The 22,858-nt window shown below is 47.7% G+C and overlaps 1 protein-coding gene, 1 non-coding gene and 1 pseudogene across 3 annotated transcripts in view; all 3 read right to left on the bottom strand.

Annotated features, from left to right (window-relative positions):
- The window catches only part of CDK12 (cyclin dependent kinase 12), a 341,865-nt gene that overhangs the window by 101,919 nt on the left and 217,088 nt on the right, over window positions 1–22,858 (bottom strand). For both annotated transcript variants that reach the window (XM_063959726.1, XM_063959727.1), the window contains exons 5-9: window positions 19,503–19,673; window positions 19,221–19,410; window positions 19,079–19,135; window positions 18,741–18,842; window positions 18,099–18,176 (exon numbers count right to left, since the gene is read on the bottom strand). In XM_063959726.1, coding sequence (XP_063815796.1) covers window positions 18,099–18,176; window positions 18,741–18,842; window positions 19,079–19,135; window positions 19,221–19,410; window positions 19,503–19,673 — 598 coding nt within the window. The remainder of the gene's footprint in view (window positions 1–18,098; window positions 18,177–18,740; window positions 18,843–19,078; window positions 19,136–19,220; window positions 19,411–19,502; window positions 19,674–22,858) is intronic.
- LOC134899868 (U5 spliceosomal RNA) lies at window positions 12,804–12,918 on the bottom strand. The gene has a single exon (XR_010173417.1). It is a non-coding gene; the product is annotated as a U5 spliceosomal RNA (small nuclear RNA).
- LOC134899936 (U5 spliceosomal RNA) lies at window positions 14,569–14,676 on the bottom strand (annotated as a pseudogene).

Genomic DNA, 22,858 nt, shown 5'->3' with positions numbered 1-22,858 from the left:
GCAGGCACCACAATAGGTTGGTTCAAATGAAACGCTGATACCACCTTTGGGAGAAATTGGGGACGAGTCCTCAATTCCGCCCTGTCCATATGGAAGATCAGATATGGGCTTTTACATGACAAAGCCGCCAATTCTGACACACGCCTAGCCGAAGCTAAGGCCAACAGCATGACCACCTTCCACGTGAGATACTTTAGCTCCACGGTCTTAAGTGGCTCAAACCAGTGTGATTTCAGGAAATCCAACACAACGTTAAGATCCCAAGGTGCCACTGGAGGCACAAAAGGGGGCTGAATATGCAGCACTCCCTTAACAAACGTCTGAACTTCAGGCAGTGAAGCCAGTTCTTTTTGAAAGAAAATAGATAGGGCCGAAATTTGGACCTTTAAAGATCCTAATTTTAAGCCCATAGACACTCCTGACTGTAGAAAGTGCAGGAATCGACCCAGCAGGAATTCCTCTGTAGGGGCCTTCCTGGCCTCACACCAAGCAACATATTTTCGCCATATACGGTGATAATGTTTTGCTGTCAGGTCTTTCCTAGCCTTTATCAGCGTAGGAATAACTTCATCCGGAATGCCCTTTTCCGCTAGGATCCGGCGTTCAACCGCCATGCCGTCAAACGCAGCCGCGGTAAGTCTTGGAACAGACAGGGCCCCTGTTGTAACAGGTCCTTTCTGAGAGGCAGAGGCCATGGGTCCTCTGAGATCATTTCTTGTAGTTCTGGGTACCAAGTTCTTCTTGGCCAATCCGGAACGATGACTATAGTTCTTACTCCTCTCTTTCTTACTATCCTCAGTACCTTGGGTATGAGAGGAAGAGGAGGGAACACATAAACCGACTGGTACACCCACGGTGTCACTAGTGCGTCCACAGCTATCGCCTGAGGGTCCCTTGACCTGGCGCAATATCTTTTTAGCTTTTTGTTGAGGCGGGACGCCATCATGTCCATATGTGGCAGTTCCCAGCGATTTACAATCTGTGTGAAGACTTCTTGATGAAGTCCCCACTCTCCCAGGTGGAGGTCGTGTCTGCTGAGGAAGTCTGCTTCCCAGTTGTCCACTCCCGGAATGAACACTGCTGACAGTGCTAGCACGTAATTCTCCGCCCATCGAAGAATCCTTGTGGCTTCTGCCATTGCCATCCTGCTTCTTGTGCCGCCCTGGCGGTTTACATGGGCGACCGCCGCAATGTTGTCTGACTGAATCAGTACAGGTTTGTTTTGAAGCAGGGGCTCTGCTTGCCTCAGGGCGTTGTAAATAGCCCTTAGTTCCAGTATATTTATGTGTAGTGAAGTCTCCAGACTTGACCACTGGCCTTGGAAGTTTCTTCCCTGAGTGACTGCCCCCGATCCTCGGAGGCTTGCATCCGTGGTCACCAGGACCCAGTCCTGTATGCCGAACCTGCGGCCCTCGAGAAGATGAGCACTCTGCAGCCACCACAGCAGAGACACCCTGGCCCTTGGGGACAGGGTGATCAACCAATGCATCTGAAGATGCGATCCGGACCATTTGTCCAACAGATCCCACTGAAAGATCCTTGCATGGAACCTGCCAAAGGGAATTGCTTTGTAAGAAGCCACCATCTTTCCCAGGACTCGCGTGCAGTGATGCACCGACACCTGTTTTGGTTTCAGGAGGTCCCTGACCAGAGATGACAATTTCTGGGCTTTCTCCACCGGGAGAAACACCTTCTGCTGTTCTGTGTCCAGAATCATGCCCAGGAAAAGCAAACGCGTCGCAGGAATCGGCTGCGACTTTGGGATATTCAGAATCCAGCCGTGCTGTTGCAACACTTCCTGAGAGAGTGCTACGCTGACCAACAACTGCTCTCTGGATCTCGCCTTTATGAGGAGATCGTCCAAGTACGGGATAATTATAACTCCCTTCTTCCGAAGGAGTATCATCATTTCGGCCATTACCTTGGTAAATATTCTCGGTGCCGTGGAGAGACCAAACGGCAACGTCTGGAATTGGTAATGACAGTCTTGTACCACAAACCTGAGGTATTCCTAGTGAGGTGGGTAAATGGGGACATGCAAGTAAGCATCCTTGATGTCCAGCGACACCATAAAATCCCCCTCTTCCAGGCTTGCAATAACCGCCCTGAGCGATTCCATTTTGAACTTGAACTTCTTTATATAAAAGTGTTCAAGGATTTTAAATTCAGGATGGGTCTCACCGAACCGTCCGGTTTCGGTACCACAAACATTGTGGAATAGTAACCCCTGCCCTGTTGAAGTAGGGGGACCTTGATTATCACCTGCTGGAGGTACAGCTTGTGAATTGCCGCCAGTACTACCTCCCTTTCCCTGGGAGCAGCTGGCAAGGCTGATTTGAGGTAACGGCGAGGGGGAGTCGCCTCGAACTCCAGCTTGTATCCCTGAGATACAATTTGTACAGCCCAGAGATCCACTTGTGAGCGAACCCACTGGTTGCTGAAGTTTTGGAGACGCGCCCCCACCGCACCTGGCTCCGCCTGTGGAGCCCCAACGTCATGCGGTGGACTTAGCGGAAGCAGGGGAGGATTTTTGCTCCTGGGAACTGGCTGCCTGGTGCAGCTTCTTTCCTCTACCCTTGCCTCTGGCCAGAAAGGATGCTCCTCTGACCCGCTTGCCTTTCTGAGGCCGAAAGGACTGCATTTGATAATACAGTGCTTTCTTAGGCTGTGAGGGAACCTGAGGTAAAAAAGTCGACTTCCCAGCAGTTGCTGTGGATACGAGGTCCGAGAGACCATCCCCAAACAATTCCTCACCCTTATAAGGCAAAACCTCCATGTGTTTTTTAGAATCAGCATCACCTGTCCACTGCCGAGTCCATAATACTCTCCTGGCAGAAATGGACATTGCATTAATTCTAGATGCCAGCAGGCAAATGTCCCTCTGTGCATCCCGCAAATACAAGACGACGTCTTTTATATGTTCAATGGTTAGCAAAACAGTATCCCTGTCGAGGGAATCAATGTTGTCTGACAGGGTATCAGTCCATGCTGCTGCAGCACTACACATCCAGGCTGTAGCAATAGCAGGTCTCAGTAGAGTACCAGAGTGTGTATACACAGACTTCAGGATAGCTTCCTGCTTTCTATCCGCAGGATCCTTTAGGGCGGCCGTATCCTGAGACGGTAGTGCCACCCTTTTTGATAAGCGTGTTAGCTCCTTGTCCACCCTAGGGGATGTTTCCCAATGTAACCTATCCGTTGGCGGGAAAGGGTACGCCATCAGTAACCTCTTAGAAATCACTAGTTTCTTATCAGGGGAACTCCACGCTTCTTCACACAAATCATTTAATTCATCAGATGGGGGAAAAGTCACTGGCTGCTTTTTCTCCCCAAACATAATATCCCTCTTGGTGGTAACCGGGTTAATGTCAGAAATGTGCAATACATCTTTCATTGCAGTAATCATGCATCGGATGGCTTTTGTAGACTGTACATTTGTCTCATCCTCATCTACACTGGAGTCAGACTCCGTGTCGACATCTGTGTCTACCATCAGAGCTAGCGGGCGTTTATGAGCCCCTGACGGCTTCTGAGTCGCCTGGGCAAGCGCGGGCTGAGACCCCGGCTGTCCCAAGGCTGCTGCGTCATCGAACCTTTTATGTAAGGAGTTGACACTGTCGGTTAAGACCTTCCACATATCCATCCAATCAGTTGTCGGCCCCGTCGGGGGCGACACCATATTTATCTGCCCCTGCTCCGCCTCCACGTAACCCTCCTCATCAAACATGTCGACACAGCCGTACCGACACACCGCACACACACAGGGAATGCTCAGACTGAGGACAGGACCCCACAAAGTCCTTTGGGGAGACAGAGAGAGAGTATGCCAGCACACACCACAGCGCTATATAACACAGGGATGTACAGTGCTAATAAGTGATTTTCCCAATAGCTGCTTGTCTATCGATTTGCGCCTAAATTTATGTGCCCCCCCTCTCTTTTTAACCCGTCTTGTACCTGGATACTGCAGGGGAGAGCCTGGGGAGCGTGCTTCCAGCGGAGCTGTGAAGGGAAAATGGCGCTGGTGTGCTGAGGAAGAAGGCCCCGCCCCCCCAGCGGCAGGCTTCTGTCCCGCGTTTTCTGTACTTAATGGGTTTTTTTTTTACACATATACAGTTAACTGACTGTATTATGTGTATTTTTTGGCAAAAGGTAATATATTTGCTGCCCAGGGCGCCCCCCCCCCCCCCCCAGCGCCCTGCACCCAACAGTGACCGGAGTGTGTGGTGTGCAGTGGGAGCAATGGCGCACAGCTGCAGTGCTGTGCGCTACCTTAATGAAGACAGGAGTCTTCTGCTGCCGATTTCATCGTTCTTCTTCTGTCTTCTGGCTCTGCAAGGGGGACGGCGGCGCTGCTCCGGGAACGGACGATCGAGGTCAGGTCCTGTGTTCGAACCCTCTGGAGCTAATGGTGTCCAGTAGCCTAAGAAGCACAAGCTAGCTGCAAGCAGGTAGGTTTGCTTCTCTCCCCTCAGTCCCACGTAGCAGTGAGTCTGTTGCCAGCAGATCTCACTGAAAATAAAAAACCTAACAAATACTTTCTTTTCTAGCAAGCTCAGGAGAGCCCACTAGGAGCACCCAGCTCTGGCCGGGCACAGATTCTAACTGAGGTCTGGAGGAGGGGCATAGAGGGAGGAGCCAGTGCACACCAGATAGTACCTAATCTTTCTTTTAGAGTGCCCAGTCTCCTGCGGAGCCCGTCTAATTCCCCATAGTCCTTACGGAGTTCCCAGCATCCACTAGGACGTCAGAGAAATAAGATAGATGACCCGGGGATCCTGGTGTGATGCTGTCCAGATGTGACAAATGTTTTATAGTCGGGCTCCCACCTGCTAGTCTTCCAGGCACCGCGGTCCACCGTCATGCTGAAGGCTTTGAGGAGGCAGTACTTGAGCTCTGTTCCTGTGAACCGGCAGTTGCTGGTTTGTGTCGTTTACCTCTAGCGCCTCTGGTGGCTGTAGAACCTCTGTTTAATGCTCTTAAACTTGGCAGTCCGAAAGTACTGTAGATTAGGTCCTGAGTAGGCCTTCCTGGCTGGGGGAGCTGCAGAAGGAAGATACCTGGACTTACCCACAGTAGCTGTGGAGATCCATTTGTCTAGTTCATCTACAAATAAGGCCTCTCCTGTGAAGGGTAGGACTTCTACGCCTTTCCTGGAGTCCGCGTCAGCAGTCCACTGGCGTAACCATAAGCCCTGCGTGCTGATACTGCCATAGCAGTAGTGCGTGCATTAAGCAAACCTACTTTTATGGCTTCCACCATAAAGTTCACAGAATTCTGTATATATTGCAGGATCAACACAATCTCCCCCTAGATAATGAATCCAACCCTTCAATAAGGTTACAGACCATTTAGCAATGGCTTTAGTAATCCACGCACATGCTATAGTGGGTCTCTGAGCCACCCCAGCAGCTGTGTACAAGGATTTGAGTGTAGTCTCAATCTTATGATTGTGTCTTTCAGGGAGGCTGCACCAGGGACGGGTAACACAATCTTATGTGACAACCTGGATACGGATGCATCCACTATCAGTGGACTTTCCCATTGTTTCCTATCCTCAGGAGGAAAAGGAAGAGATGAGAGTAACCTTTTAGGGATTTGAAATTTCTTATCAGGATTAAGCCACGGTTCTTCAAACAGGGTATTCAATTCCTTTGACACAGGTAGTGTGACTGAGGACTTCTTTTTTACATTAAGATAATATTCATCACACTCCTCTGTCACCCATAAGGAATTTCAATCAAATACCTGATAGCTTCTATAAGAGCCTGTATTCCCTGTGACAGAGCAGCGTCCCCCCCTTCTGAATCCACCTCCCCCTTCCCCCATGTCTGACCCCTCAGCGTCAGAGTCAGACTGCAGGATATGGGCCAGAGTTCGTTTTTGTGTACAAAATGGCAAGGGACCGAGACGCTTGTTTGGGGACTGAGTCTCTGTTCATAATCTCATCCACAGACTGTCTTAAGTATTGCGTCTCTTTCTCATAGCCGGGCAAATTATTAGAGATATTAGAAATCTTTCCTTTGAGTGAATCCAGCAACAATGGTTCAGCCCCGCTAGCCTGAGAAGGTGCACTACTCTGAGTACATAGTACTGAGCTCCCTGGGGAAGAGGAACACTCTGCCGTACATGAAACACTCTTTGCCGGACATATTATAAATGTGACAGCACATACACACAGGAAAGGTTAAAAACACAATTAACCCACAAAGTGCCCTTCCAGGGAGAGACAGAGGTATTTGGAGCCAGCACACCGCGCCGTTATCGCTAATGCCGAGCTTAGCCGGGTCGCAGACTACGTACACAGATTAGGAACTTAGTACCCTAATAATCGCTCCCCCCATCACTATGACCCCCTGCTACTGCTGAGGTAATCTGTAGTCACACTGGAGTATCTGCGCGTCCCTGTCAGTCAGCGTCTGTGTCCACTGCAGAGAGAAAATGGCGCTAGTGAACTGCTGGATCCTCTCATAGTGAAGCTCCCCCCCTTTAATGGCGCGTGGTATTCCCGCTTTTTTTGTACTGGCTGAGGTAATTTGTGCTTAAAATGGAGATAGAACCGTTTTAAGGCTGTGTTTGCCAGTGTGGGTACTGTGTACTGAGACGCGGTTGTGTACAGAGTCTGGAGACGCAATCCGCGCCGGTTAGAAGCTGTGCGTCTCCGTACCCTCATGCTGCCATAATGCCGGATTAGTACTCCCCACTCTTCTGGTTCTGTTAGGGGTGGCGGCATGCTGCGGGAATGTACGCTCGGCATGGTGGGGCTTGCAAATAGTTCCCTCAGGAGCTCAGTGTCCTATCAGCGGGGCGGGGAACGGGACCATTAACCCTTCAAGAGGTTGGTCCGTTTCCTCCCTTAAGTCCCACGAAGCAGACAGGCTGGTGCCATCCAGTCTTGCCTGAAAATAACAGACAGAAAAATAAATGCAGAAAACTCTTCAGGAGCTTTCATAAGCGTGACCGGCTCCTCCGGGCACATTTTCTAAACTAAGTATGGTAGGAGGGGCATAGAGGGAGGAGCCAGCCCACACTATCAAATTCTTAAAGTGCCCATGGCTCCTAGTGGACCCGTCTATACCCCATAGTACTAAATGGATCCCCAGTATCCTCTAGGACGTAAAGAGAAATGGGGCCTAGCTTTGGAGCTAAAGTACCGAAAAAGGGGAAACCTTAGGTTCAATGTCTGATGACCGTACGAAAGCAGTCGCCGAAGCAATAAATTTGTCATATTCAGGATCAAAAAGTAGCTCGCCACCTGCCACTTGTTACAGAAAAGGAACTTAGTAGTTGTTCCCTTGTGAGACATGTCAATGTCAAATAACAGTAGCAGTATGTATGGGATGCGTTTAGCATCCCAGCTGTCGGTACGCCTGTGGTCATGTGACCAACGGAATCCAGACACCACTCAGAGGACACCGGCGGCGGATCACTGACAGACAGCATATCAAAGGTATCGGTGAGTGGGTTATGGACAGAGGATAGGGAGGTCAGGCACTAGAGGAGGTCAGGCACTAGAGGGGGTCAGGCACTTCTATGGTGAGGACGGGCTCAAATACCCAAATGTTGGTAATAATAAGAATTTACTTACCGATAATTCTATTTATCATAGTCCGTAGTGGATGCTGGGGACTCCGTAAGGACCATGGGGAATAGCGGCTCCGCAGGAGACTGGGCACATCTAAAGAAAGCTTTAGGACTATCTGGTGTGCACTGGCTCCTCCCCCTATGACCCCCCTCCAAGCCTCAGTTAGGATACTGTGCCCGGACGAGCGTACACAATAAGGAAGGATTTTTAATCCCGGGTAAAACTCATACCAGCCACACCAATCACACCGTATAACCTGTGATCTGAACCCAGTTAACAGCATGATAACAGAGGAGCCTCTGAAAGATGGCTCACAACAATAATAACCCGATTTTTGTAACAATAACTATGTACAAGTATTGCAGACAATCCGCACTTGGGATGGGCGCCCAGCATCCACTACGGACTATGAGAAATAGAATTATCGGTAAGTAAATTCTTATTTTCTCTAACGTCCTAAGTGGATGCTGGGGACTCCGTAAGGACCATGGGGATTATACCAAAGCTCCCAAACGGGCGGGAGAGTGCGGATGACTCTGCAGCACCAAATGAGAGAACTCCAGGTCCTCCTCAGCCAGGATATCAATTTTGTAGAATTTTACAAACGTATTTGCTCCTGACCAAGTAGCTGCTCGGCAAAGTTGTAAAGCCGAGACCCCTCGGGCAGCCGCCCAAGATGAGCCCACCTTCCTTGTGGAGTGGGCATTTACAGATTTTTGGCTGTGGCAGGCCTGCCACAGAATGTGCAAGCTGAATTGTACTACAAATCCAACGAGCAATAGTCTGCTTAGAAGCAGGAGCACCCAGCTTGTTGGGTGCATACAGGATAAACAGCGAGTCAGATTTCCTGACTCCAGCCGTCCTGGAAACATATATTTTCAGGGCACTGACAACGTCTAGCAACTTGGAGGCCTCCAAGTCCCTAGTAGCCGCAGGCACCACCAATAGGTTGGTTCAGGTGAAACGCTGAAACCACCTTGGGGAGAAACCGAGGACGAGTCCTCAATTCCGCCCTGTCCGAATGGAAAATCAGATAAGGGCTTTTTCAGGATAAAGCCGCCCATTCTGACACGCGCCTGGCCCAGGCCAGGGCCAACAGCATGACCACTTTTCATGTGAGATATTTTAACTCCACAGATTTAAGTGGTTCAAACCAATGTGACTTTTGGAACCCAAAACTACATTGAGATCCCAAAGTGCCACTGGAGGCACAAAAGGAGGCTGTATATGCAGTACCCCTTTTACAAACGTCTGAACTTCAGGGACTGAAGCTAGTTCTTTTTTGGAAGAAAATTGACAGGGCCGAAATTTGAACCTTAATGGACCCCAATTTCAGGCCCATAGACACTCCTGTTTGCAGGAAATGTAGGAATCGACCCAGTTGAATTTCCTCCGTCGGGCCTTACTGGCCTCGCACCACGCAACATATTTTCGCCAATTGCGGTGATAATGTTTTTGCTGTTACATCCTTCCTGGCTTTGATCAGGATAGGGATGACCATCTGGAATGCCTTTTTTCCTTCAGGATCCGGCGTTCAACCGCCATGCCGTCAAACGCAGCCGCGGTAAGTCTTGGAACAGACAGGGTCCTTGCTGGAGCAGGTCCCTTCTTAGAGGTAGAGGCCACGGATCTTCCGTGAGCATCTCTTGAAGTTCCGGTTACCAAGTTCTTCTTGGCCAATCCGGAACCACGAATATAGAGCTTACTCCTCTCCATCTTATCAATCTCAGTACCTTGGGTATGAGAGGCAGAGGAGGGAACACATACCCTGACTGGTACACCCACGGTGTTACCAGAGCGTCTACAGCATATTTCCTGAGGGTCCCTGGACCTGGCGCAATACCTGTCGAGTTTTTAATCATGTGGAAGACTTCTGGGTGAAGTCCCCACTCTCCCGGGTGGAGGTCGTGCTGAGGAAGTCTGCTTCCCAGTTGTCCACTCCCGGAATGAATACTGCTGACAGTGCTATCACATGATTTTCCGCCCAGCGAAGAATCCTTGCAGCTTCTGCCATTGCCCTCTTGCTTCTTGTGCCACCTTGTCTGTTTACGTGGGTGACTGCCGTGATGTTGTCCGACTGGATCAACACCGGCTGACCTTGAAGCAGAGGTCTTGCTAAGCTTAGAGCATTGTAAATGTCCCTTAGCTTCAGGATATTTATGTGAAGTGATGTCTCCAGGCTTGACCATAAGCCCTGGATATTCCTTCCCTGTGTGACTGCTTCCCAGCCTCGCAGGCTGGCATCCGTGGTCACCAGGACCCAGTCCTGAACGCCTAATCTGCGGCCCTCTAGAAGATGAGCACTCTGCAACCACCACAGGAGGGACACCCTTGTCCTTGGTGACAGGGTTATCCGCTGATGCATCTGAAGATGCGACCCGGACCATTTGTCCAGCAGGTCCCACTGGTGCGTGGAATCTGTCGAATGGGATTGCTTCGTAGGAAGCCACCATTTTACCCAGAACCCTTGTGCATTGATGCACTGAGACTTGGCTCGGTTTTAGGAGGTTCCTGACTAGCTCGGATAACTCCCTGGCTTTCTCCTCCGGGAGAAACACCTTTTTCTGGACTGTGTCCAGGATCATCCCTAGGAACAGAAGACACGTCGTCGGAACCAGGTGCGATTTTGGAATATTGAGAATCCAATCGTGCTGCCGCAACACTACCTGAGATAGTGCTACACCGACCTCCAACTGTTCCCTGGATCTTACCCTTATCAAGGAATTGTCCAAGTAAGGGATAACTAAAATTCACTTCCTTCGAAGGAATATCATCATTTCGGCCATTACCTTGGTAAAGACCCGGGGTGCCGTGGACCATCCATACGGCAGCGTCTGAACTGATAGTGACAGTTCTGTACCATAAACCTGAGGTACCCTTGGTGAGAAGGGTAAATTTTGACATGAAGGTAAGCATCCTTGATGTCCCTTCTTCCAGGTTCGCAATCACTGCTCTGAGTGACTCAATCTTGAATTTGAACCTCTGTATGTAAGTGTTCAAAGATTTTAGATTTAGAATCGGTCTCACCGAGCCGTCCGGCTTCGGTACCACAACAGTGTGGAATAATAGGATTTTGGTACTTACCAGGTAAATCCTTTTCTTTGAATCCATAGGGGGCACTGGAGTACTCTTGGGATATGGACGGGCGTAGCCGAACAAGGGCACTGAATATTTAAATTTAGGACCCTCCCCCCCCTCCATATCCCCGAGTACCTCAGTGTACTCTCTCAGTGTTTTTTACTGAGCGAACAGGAACGATAGAGAGAGGTTGACAATGGAGAATACCTATAACATAACGGACAACACAATGTTGACCCATAACCTTACTGTCAACTAAACAGTTGACACCATAACCGATAGAACTTTATAATTTGAACCAATCGGTGAAAATGTGTTACCATAAGCTCCTCTGAGCTTAATATCAATCAAGTAAAACTTGTTACCCTAAGCTCCCTTGAGCTTAAAACAACCCAGGTAAAACTGCTCTGGGTGGGCGTCCAGTGCCCCCTATGGATTCAAAGAAAAGGATTTACCTGGTAAGTACCAAAATCCTATTTTCTTTATCATCCACTAGGGGTCACTGGAGTACTCTTGGGACGTACCAAAGCTTCCCTCGTGGGCGGGAGAGCTGTTTGATACTTGTAACAGTAGGCAGCCCAAAGCTAGATGCTGATGGCGCCACCATTTATAACGTGTAAACGTGCACCAACATGGTGCACATGAAGGCTATATAGCCGCGTTTTAGACACTCCACGACCCACTGGGTCTGACATTCCCACAGAACCTGTGGGATGAGCTATTACTGACGTAGGCGATTGTAACTTAGCCTTAAAGTAAACCTGACTTGTAGTCATTATTATTACCCAACTGGATAATGTCTGCTAAGAAACTGGCTAACCCCAGTTGGCAGTATCATAGAGAACAAACAACGTATTCATATCACGTACTGTTGACGTTCGGGACATATATAAACGCGTAATGCGTGTACCACATTCAGAATTCTAGAATGTGCTGTCCACACAGGAACCCCTATTGGTATATTGATGTGAAGAATACGAAAGCGTGATTCGTCCGAAGATCTGCTTTGTCATGAGAAAACTCAAATACGGTGGTTTGGAATACAAGGCACCCAAATATGAAAACAAAACCCTTGCCGAAGCCAAGGCTATAAGAAAATTGTTTTCCAAAGTGAGAAACTTAATTCCCATTTGTTGAAAGGGTTCAAAATATGAAAACTGTAAGAAATCTGAACCCAACTTCAAGTCGCCTGGCGCTGTAGGTGGGATAAATAGAGTGTGAACTTTGATGACACCTTGTAGAAAGATGTGTACAGACGCCAATAGAGGCAAACGTCTTTGAAAATAAGTTTACCACACAGATACCTGCACTCTTCGTGCAGATCAACGCCGTTTTCCATCCCACCCCGTTTAACAGAATACGGGTTACTTGAAGGATGATGTTGGAAACTTCCGAGGTTTACAACCTATGTAAGCACACGAAATTTTGTAAAAATGAGCTGCCTTAAACGGCTTACTATTTCGTAACATGGTTAGTATAACCGATACTGTAATGCTCAATTTCTTAAGAGGGCGGTCTGCACCCTCACCCCGTCAACCGCAGCTGCGGTACATAGATAATAGGTACATAGGTAACTATGGGTAAACTAACGTTCCCTGATGTAACAGGTTGGACGTATTATGAGCGGGCCAAGATCGTGTGCAAGTATTCCTTGAAAATTCGAGAAGCAAACTTCTCCGAAACCCATGAGCTACCACCAGTATGACTGTGACAAACTGTCTTATGAGCCGTTTTGACAACGGAGAGAGCAGCGGAAACTGGTGGAGCCAGATACACGATGCTGAATGACCACATGAATGTGAGAGACTCCACCGCCACTGCCCTTGTGATCTGTTTTGTACACATACTGAGCTTTTGTAATTGTGGCGAGATGCCATCATGTATACTTGAGGGTAACCCCCTTCTGTGGACTCACATATGAAACACCTCTGGATTTAATGTCCAGTTTTCAGGATCCAAATCCTGACGGGTGAGATCCTCTGTCTAACAGATGTCCACTCACGTAATGATCTCTTGACATTTTCACATAATGGTGTTCTAAGCCATTGAGGATTTGAGTCACATGCCGCATTACCATGCGGCTTCTTGGTTCTCACTGGTTGTTGTGTATGCAACTGCCGTTGCCTTGTTTGACTGCTTAAGGCCAGCGTGAGACAGGCATCAAACATTTACCTGAAACTCATGGTTGTTCCTCTCCACAGAAATCTTTAGTAAAAGGCGAAAGATTTATTCGTTCTGAAGAGAAACCAGAGTATATACCTGGTCAGACTGAAAGCGAATCATGTATTGCATTGTAAAATGCACAGAGTTCTAGGACCTTTATCGACAGCAATCTGTCGTGTTTTAGAACCTTGTTGCTGATTTTAACTACAAATCCTGACCCTCTGCGACTGTCGTCCAGAGTATATGCACCCTTTTCCCTCTGTGGGAAACGCGAGTGAAGGGTGGCGAACTAAATTGAAAACACATCTTTATTCTTAATAGGTGAATACACCAATGTACCGCTAGTGTGCGTGTTTTGCACTAATTACTAGACGTACATTTGTTATTGCTGGTGTAGTAGGTAAAAGTCTTTGATTTACCGTATTTATCATCTTACCTAGGCATTGACATCGTTTAGACGGAATTAGATGTGATTGTTTTCGAACTTGATCTGCTACCGCAGTATACCTTAGTAGCGCAAGTTCCAGGAACTTTGTTGAGACAGAGTTCTTATGTGAGATGAGCTATCATCCCAACCTCACTTTGGTAAATACCCAAAGCGATAAGCAACGGTAGACATGAAATGGTTAATGGTTGTGGCGATTTGCAACCGCTAGAACCTGTGAAGAACAAACCGGACTGGGTAAATACGCATTCAAATGCAATTATGCAAATGTGTGGCTCCAATAAGCAAATACTAACCGCAGAAAATCCATTTTCTAACTGTAGTAAATGACTTGCTGATTGATAGTGCAACGGAGCTGTTTGGTTTTGCTCAAACAGAGGGGAATAAGTAACTCTGACTCTGTTGTCGTACTACTGCCTGGTTTATAAACCAGCAAAGACTAAATGACAACCTGCCAACCGTTCGACAGAGGCAGTTTTGTCCTTTAAGCTGTAAATAGCTGAGACCTGTATGAGTTGAAGTCCTGAAACCTCGCAAATGTAACATGTAAAGACGCGCTTCCACAATTGTAAACGAAGTCATCAAACCACTGGCTTGCTGACTGTAACGTCCTGTCGTTACAAGGCGTGACTGTTCCTTATAAAGGGATAAAACGCCGTTACAAATATACTGTATGCGGTAATGGCTGAATATCATAAAGGGATAAAATACCGTTACAAGTATATCAAATTTATGAGCAAACAAGCTCTGGCCTTGTCGCGCTTAACTAGCGACAATGAAAATAACCGGCGTTAGCAGAAGCTTTACAGATATACTCTGCAGCTTCTTTTACCAGTGATCGTCATTGTTTGATACATAGATTCTAGTGACCCAAATGTATCCTGGGTTTTTATAATGTTTGACAGAAAATCATCTAGCAATGGCGGATCGCGTCCTTTTGGAAACGATTATGTATGGTTGTTAACAACCCCCCCGCACTATCTGAGTGCTGGTCTAATGTACCCTTCTCACTCGTAGTTATAATTTGACATAGAATCGAGTGAAATAAACACTCTGGTACCCAAAGGGAAATTGGCCCTTTGGAAGACTGTCTTTTGTTAGGGCTGGCGGAGTCATTCCGAGACTCCGATGTTACCGCTCTTTTAATTTGAATTGCCAATGTTAACATAGGATTTTTAAAATTATTTTTAGTCTGCACTATAGCCTTACTCGCTATGTAGACAGACACCATAAAATAATAGGCAATAGACAGACACTTGCACGACTTAATGAAGTTATTATGTGTCATATATATATATGTTATTGCTGAACAGCATATTCATATGAAACTCAAGCTTGTTTCTCTCTACGGAAATCTTTAGCAAAAAACGAAAGATTTATTCGATATGAAGAGAAATCAAAATATTTTCTTTTATGTGAAAAGCAGTTCACATGGGCATATGAAACCCGAACCAAATTCCTACTAACTTCCCTGCGCCTCTGGTGGCTGAGAGATGTAGGGCAGGAATGTTCTAGAATTAATTAGAAATACAGATTACATGGCTGACTTATGTGAAAACTGAACCAAAAAATTCCCACTAACACCCCTGCGCCTCCTTGTGGAGTATAGGTGTATGGGCGGAATGTTCTGGAATTATAACCTGGAAGAACAGCAATGATTAAAATGACCGTCATGCCATGCTTCCACTGAAAATCACAGGACAGGTTACCTGCTGCAGCGTTAATATATAGGCTTAATAGCCTATTATACATTAAATATAGGCTTAATAGCCTATTCTACAGTTACAGGTCTATTATACAGTAAAATCCGTGCAGTTTACAATACATTATGCAGCCTTATGCTTTAGTTAGCCTTCCAGTTATTTTCATTAACTGTTTAAACACTAAGCAGTCTCTTACCCCATGCAGCCTTCTGCTGCTATGGGCTTTACTCAACACTGCCTGCAGTGAATTGTATCCAACATATCTTATTCCCAAGCAGCCTTTGCTGCTGCTATGGGTCAATAACTTGTTTAAAAACTGAGCAGTCTCTTATTTAGAACTGAGCAGTGTCTTAACCCATGCAGCCTTTGCTGCTGCTATGGGCTTTACTCACCGTCACCCCCCCGCAGCCGCGCTGCTTGTAGCTTCTCCCTGTGCAGCGCCGGAAGCGAGTGCAGGGAGCTCCGGGGAGCGCTGCTATATTGCGCCGGGGAGCCCTAGGAACGGGCGGCGCCTCATACAGCAGTGGCCGGGTGCAGCGCTGGAAGAGCGGCCGGCGTCTTTAGTGACGTACGGCCGCTCGGAGCTTTAGACCCGGGTACGCAGAGTGGCTGCTTGGGCGGCGCTCGCGTACAGTGGCTGGGAGAGCGGCCGGCGTCTGAGTGACGTGCGGCCGCTCGGTTACCGTGCTGGGAGAGCGGCCGGCGTCTGAGTGACGTGCGGCCGCTCGGTTACAGTGGCAGAGTACTGGTACAGTGGCTGGGAGAGCGGCCGGCGTCTGTGAGTGACGTGCGGCCGCTCTCTCGTTCAGCGGGGTCCTCTGTAAGCGGCGGGCAAAGCGGCGGTAAAAATAAAGGCTTTTCCCACACAGCAGGGCGGCAGCGTGAGCTGACCGCCCTGACCCCCCCACCATACCTTGTAGTGTCGCACTTTTGTAAGCTCCGTCTAGATTGTGACGGGGCTTCCATCCTGGCTGTGACGGGGCTTCTTACTGTAAGCACCGTCCAGTTTTCAGCTCTCCTCCTGGCTGTGACGGGGCTTGTAATCTCCGTCCAGTTGCAGTAGGAGACAGTCTGCCTGTGGCTGTGAGGGTGCTCTTTGTGAGGACCGACACGCCATGCGCTGCCTTGTAGCGCCTGTGGCTGTGAGGGTGCTCTTTGTGAGGACCGACACGCCATTCGCTGCCCGTGCAGCGGCACTATCCCGGACCCATGTTTTTCCAGAAACTGGGAAGGGATGTGCTAAGTGTAAAAATAAAAATTAAAAATAAAAATTTAAAAATAAAAATCCAAGTGTGGATATACCACAAGCCTTGTTCGTGCTGTGAGCACCGAAAAAACACAGAGAGTACACTGAGGTACTCGGGGATATGGAGGGGGGGGGAGGGTCCTAAATTTAAATATTCAGTGCCCTTGTTCGGCTACGCCCGTCCATATCCCAAGAGTACTCCAGTGACCCCTAGTGGATGATAAAGAAAATACCCCATTCCCTGTTGCAGGAGGGGTATCTTGATTATCACCTGCTGGGAATACAGCTTGTGAATGGCTTCCAAAACTGTCTCCCTGTCAGAAGGAGACATCGGTAAAGCAGACTTTAGGAAACGGCGAGGGGGAGACGTCTCGAATTCTAATTTGTACCTTTGAGATATCACCTGAAGGATCCAGGGGTCTACTTGCGAGTGAGCCCACTGCGCTCTGAAATTCATTGAGACGGGCCCCCCACGTGCCTGATTCTACTTGTAAAGCCCCAGCGTATACTGAGGGCTTGGCAGAGGCGGTTTCTGTTCCTGGGAACTGGCTGATTTCTGCAGCCTTTTTCCTCTCCCTCTGTCACGGGGCAGAAATGAGGAACCTTTTGCCCGCTTGTCCACGAAAAGACTGCGCCTGATAATACGGCGTCTTCTCATGTTGAGAGGCGACCTGGGGTACAAACGTGGATTTCCCAGCTGTTGCCGTGGCCACCAGGTCTGAAAGACCGACCCCAAATAACTCCTCCCTTAATAAAGCAATACTTCCAAATGCCGTTTGGAATACGCATCACCTGACCACTGACGTGTCCATAACCCTCTACTGGTAGAAATGGACAACGCGCTTAGACTTGATGCCAGTCGACAAATATTCCGCTGTGCATCACGCATATATAAAAATGCATCTTTTAAATGCTCTATAGGCAAAAATATACTGTCCCTATCTAGGGTATCAATATTTTCGGTCAGGGAATCCGACCACGCCAACCCAGCACTGCACATCCAGGCTGAGGCGATTGCTGGTCGCAGTATAACACCAGTATGTGTGTAAATACCTTTTAGGATACCCTCCTGCTTTCTATCAGCAGGATCCTTAAGGGCGGCCATCTCAGGCGAAGGTAGAGCCCTTACAAGCGTGTGAGCGCTTTATCCCCCCTAGGGGGTGTTTTCCAACGCACCCTAACCTCTGGCGGGAAAGGATATAATGCCAATAACATTTTAGAAATTATCCGTTGTTATCGGGGGAAACCCACGCATCATCACACACCTCATTTAATTTCTCAGATTCAGGAAAACTACAGGTAGTTTTTCCTCACCGAACATAATACCCCTTTTTTTTGGTGGTACTCGTATTATCAGAAATGTGTAAAACATTTTTCATTGCCTCAATCATGTAACGCGTGGCCCTACTGGAAGTCACATTCGTCTCTTCACCGTCGACACTGGAGTCAGTATCCGTGTCGGCGTCTATATCTAACTTTCACTAAGAAGCTCAGGAGAGCCCCTAGTGTGCACCCTTCTCGTTCGGGCACAGAGATCTAACGGAGGCTTGGAGGGGGGTCATAGGGGGAGGAGCCAGTGCACACCAGATAGTCCTAAAGCTTTCTTTAGATGTGCCCAGTCTCCTGCGGAGCCGCTATTCCCCATGGTCCTTACGGAGTCCCCAGCATCCACTTAGGACGCTAGAGAAAAAATAAGCCTTCACTGAAAGTTCTGGCACATCTCTAGTTTGTCATAGTTTAGAATTGGTTATCACAAAGAATCCTAAGACATGAAAAAATATATGTGGAAGGCAGAGGGATTTAAGCTCATAAGAGTTAATCAGTACACATCTGTGATGCACAGTGCAAAAAAAAAATATTAAAATAAATAATAATTACCTGATCAGTTCTAGCTGAGCCAGCTCCTGATTAGCCTGGAATATTGGCTTCTTTGTGAACAGTTCACCCAAGATACAGCTTAGAAGAAACATACAAAAATTAGCTACACTTAAAATAGAAATCTTTAATGCTGCTTTCAGATCGCAAATGCCGGATCCCACCCGGTAAGAGAAACGTGTCCTTACCGGGTGGGATCCGGCATTTGCTCTTCTTTGCTGGCTTTCCGACCCGGCAATATACCGTGTCGGTTGTCATAGCAGCGGGGGGTGCAGCAGCAGCAGGGGCGGGGGTGGAGGCGGCGCTGGGAGATGAGCTCATCTCCTGCGCCGCCTCTCCCTATGCTGTGAATGGGAGCCGTGTCGCATCGAAACGGCTCCCATTCACACTGCACCTGACCCGGTATTCAACCCGGTAATAATCCTTCTTTTTAACCGGGTTGAATTACCGGGTCAGGCGACCCGCTAATTTGGCAAAAGTGCTTTCACATCGCACACTGACCCGTTTCGACACGGCAATATGCCGTGTCGATACCGGGTTATTTGTGCGATGTGAAAGGGGTATTAGTCTTTCGATTGACAAACACAGGACAAAATGTGGATCTACAACAATCTTCGAAACAATACCCAGACAGCTATACCTTACCCACAACTCCACACATCTATTGCGGGGGTATATCGTTCCTCTCCTAGAAGCAGTTCAGGAGGTCGGTACCAAAGTGTTATCACTTTATTTGTGTATGGGCGGCTGCAAAGAAGAGCAAACATTAGCCCGAACAAAGCTTGTACGTTCCACAACAGAATAGGATTACATCTTAACAACACTATAGCCAAAAAAATGTCAGTAGATAATTGTATAAAATAATGGGTACACAGCAGAGAACTGAAGGTTAAATATGGCAGACACTTGCCTTAATTATACGAACATATAAAAACTACATACACACACATATATATATCTATATCTCAAAGGTTATGTCTCACCTTTCTTCTGAGTTGTATAACCTTGCAAGTCCAAAATCTGCTAGCTTGATCTGCCCACTAAAAAGACAGCATAATATGAATTTTTAGTTCCTTCCCCCAATGGCCATCAAAAAACGTACAGTGTCCATATATGTTTTGTTACCTATTATTTAGTAAGATGTTGGAGCACTTGATGTCTCTGTGCAGGAAGTTCTTCTTGTGACAGTAGTCAAGTCCTTCCATCAATTGTTTCATAAAGGACTTTATATGGTCTTCTGAGAACTGCACCAAACCAGACTCTAGAAGCCCCATCAGGTCATGGTCCATGTATTCAAACACCAAGTAAAAGGCACCTCAGGTACAAGAATAAGCTTTGTTACAATCAGCTGGTTAATAGACACATAAGGCATATAACTAAAGTGTAGTTTCAGCACTTTGCACTTACCTTTGTCTTTCTTGAAGTCCAGGGCATCCTGCTTGTCAGTTACAATCTCTTTCATGTTGACGACACTACAGTGTATGAGTTGCCGAAGAATTTTAATCTCTCTGATTGCAGTGATCGGGAATCCCTCTTTTTCATTATCTAGACGCACTTTCTTTAAGGCCACAAGCTCTCCTAACATAGCAACATGACATTTTGTGTTACTCTGGGTAATAGTGGCATTCAACTGTGCAGTAAGTAGCATAAACAAATACGAAACATAACTTATTTATTAATAGTTTACATAGTGCAGTGTATTCCATTGCAATTGGAAACAGTAATATAACAAAACTGGGTAATAAGACAGATATAGAGAAGTAGGAAGGCATTGCTCGCAAGGTTGCAATCTATAGGTAAATATACACAAGGATAGGTACTACCTATTGCATAATAGTCCTTCCAAATTTCAAAGGTTCATAATGGGCTGTATGATCTACGCCAAGTGATGTTGGCTTAGGATCAGGAAGATGTAAAAACAGGATTTTAATTACCTACTGGTAAATCCTTTTCTCATAGTCCATAATGGATATTGGAGAATCTAGTATGATGGGGGTATAGATGGGGTCCAAAGGAGCCAGTGCACTATAAATTTCTTCAACTGGGTGTGCTGGCTCCTCCCCTCTATGCCCTCTACCACAGGCAGTTATAGGTAAAAACGTGCCCGAAGGATAAAGGACATATATGAAAGAAGGAAATATGATAAAGAGTGGTGAGATTTACATACCAGCACACCACTAACATATAACAACCAGCAACCACTGGTAACAGCAGCCGAACAGGTAACCGCATAACAAGAACCTGCAGAAAAGTCAACGCACTGAGGCGGGCGCCCAATATCCCTTTATGGACTACGAGAAAAGGATTTACCGGTTAAAATCCTATTTTCTCTAGCATCCATAAGGGATATTGTGGAATCTAGTATTATTGGCACGCCCCAAAGCTTACAGAACGGGCGGGAATGTGCGGAGACTGCTGCAGCACCGCTTGCCCAAACTGGGTATCCTCTTTGGCCAGGGTATCAAACTTTTAGAACTTCACAAAAGTGTTCTTCCCCGACCAGGTAGCAGCTCGGAAAAGTTTTAAGGCCGAGACTCCACAGGCAGCTGCCCAAGAAGAACCCACTGATCTCGTAGAGTGGCTCTTCAGAGATTTAGGAACAGGTAAGGCTGCTGACACGTAGGCTTGTTGAATAGTAAGCCTAATCCAACGAGCAATGAAATGCTTTGAAGCAGGACAACCCTTTTTCTGTGCATCATAGAGCATGAACAAAGAATTAGTCTTTCTGATCCCAGACGTTCTCATGACATAGATCTTCAAGGCTCACACAGCATCCAATGCCTCCGGAGGAGCAGAAGCGCAACAACTGGACGGAATCACAATAGGCTGATTCAAGTGAAACGCAAAGACAACCTTCAGCAGGAACTGTTGCCTAGTCCGGAGCTCTGCTCGGTCCTCGTAAAAGACCAAGTATGGACTTTTACACGACAAGGACCCCAATTCTGAGACATGTAGAGCAGAAGCTAGGGCCAGTAACATCATCGTCACCCACCGTCATCAGAGGTACAAACCAGGGTGCCGTAGGCGGCACAAAAGAAGGTTGGATGTGGAGTACCCCTTGCAAGAATGTCTGAACTTCTGGCAACACTGCCAATTTCTTCTGGAAGAAAATAGAGAGGGCTGAAATCTTGACCTTAATGGAACCCAGACGTAAGCCTTTATCCACACCAGCCTGCAGGAAACGTAAGAAACATCCCAAGTGAAACTCAGCAGGCGAATACGTTCGCTCCTCGCACCAAGAGACATATCTCCTCCAGATATGATGATACTGTTTTGACGTCACCGGATTTCTTGCCTGAACCATGGTAGCAATAAACTTTTTGGAAAGGCCCTTGTGAGCTAGGTTCCGCTCAACCACTATGCCGTCAAATAAAGTCGACGTAAGTCCGGGTAAACGAACGGTCCTTGAAGAAGATTGCTTCTAGTGGCAAAGGCCAAGGGTCTTCGATGGACATGTCCAGAAGATCCGCATACCACGCCCTCTGATGCCAATCCTGACCCTCGGGCCGTCGCCCGAGGGTCCCTGGTTCGTGAGCAATACCAGGGAAGTTTCCTGTTGAGACGAAAAGCCATCATGTCTATCTGCGGGCAGTCCCACCAGGTGATGACCTGCTGGAACACCTGCTGGTGGAGACCCCACTCTCCCGGATGGAGATCGTGACGACTCAGAAGGTCCACACTCGGAATGAAGATCGCTGTTGCATTTCTTTCCGCCCAGAGGAGTATCTTTGACACCTCTCGCATGCAGGCTCTGGTTTTTGTCTCTCCTTGTCGACTGATATACGCCACTGCCGTGGTGTTGTCCGACTGTACCTGGATCGCGTGATCCCTGAGTAGAGGAGAGGCCTGAAGCAGAGCACTGTAGATCGCCCGAAGTTCCAGAATGTTGATCGGAAGGAGGCTTTTGTGGGCTGACCACCTGCCCTGGAGCTATGCCCTTTGGGTGACAGCTGCTCATCCCCTTAGACTCGCATCCTTTGTGAGGAGGGTCCAATACTGAATCCCGAAACTCCGGCCTTCCAGGAGACTGGAGAACTGCAGCCACCACAAGAGGGAAATCCTGGCCTGAGGCGACAGCAGAATCATCCAGTGCATTGGTAGATGTGATCCGGACCACTTTCTCAGGAGATCCAACTGAAATGTTCTGGCATGGAACCTCCCATATTGTATCGCCTCGTATGAGGAGACCATCTTTCCCAACAATCTTATGCAAAGATGGATGGACACTCGAGTAGGTCGGAGCACCATGCGGACCATCTCTTGAAGTGTTCTCGCCTTGTCCTCTGGTAGGAATACCTTCTGGGCCACAATATCCAGCAACATCCCCAGGAACAGGAGCCGCTGAGTCGGCTCCAGGCGGGACTTCTGTGAGTTGAGGATCCACCCATGGTGTCACAGAAGTTGGATAGTGCGGTTGATATTGAGCAATAAAAGTTCTCTAGATCTTGCCTTTATCAGAAGATCGTCCAGGTAAGGGACAACATTGACCACCTGGACCCGGAGTTGGAACATCATCTCCGCCATCACCTTCGTGAATACCCTAGGAGCTGTGGACAGGCCAAAGGGCAGTGCCTGGAATTAGAAGTGATTGTCCAGAAGGGAAAACCGCAAGTACGCCTGATGAGACGGACAAATCGGAATATGGAGGTATGCATCCTTGATATCCAAGGAGACTATGAATTCCTGTTCTTCCAGGCCCACAATCACTGCTCGCAGGGATTCCATTTTGAACTTGAACACCTTCAAGTAAGTATTCAATGATT

This window comes from Pseudophryne corroboree, chromosome 3 (assembly GCF_028390025.1).
Source record: "Pseudophryne corroboree isolate aPseCor3 chromosome 3, aPseCor3.hap2, whole genome shotgun sequence".
NCBI lineage: Eukaryota > Metazoa > Chordata > Amphibia > Anura > Myobatrachidae > Pseudophryne > Pseudophryne corroboree.
This window is presented reverse-complemented; position numbering and strand designations above follow the sequence as displayed.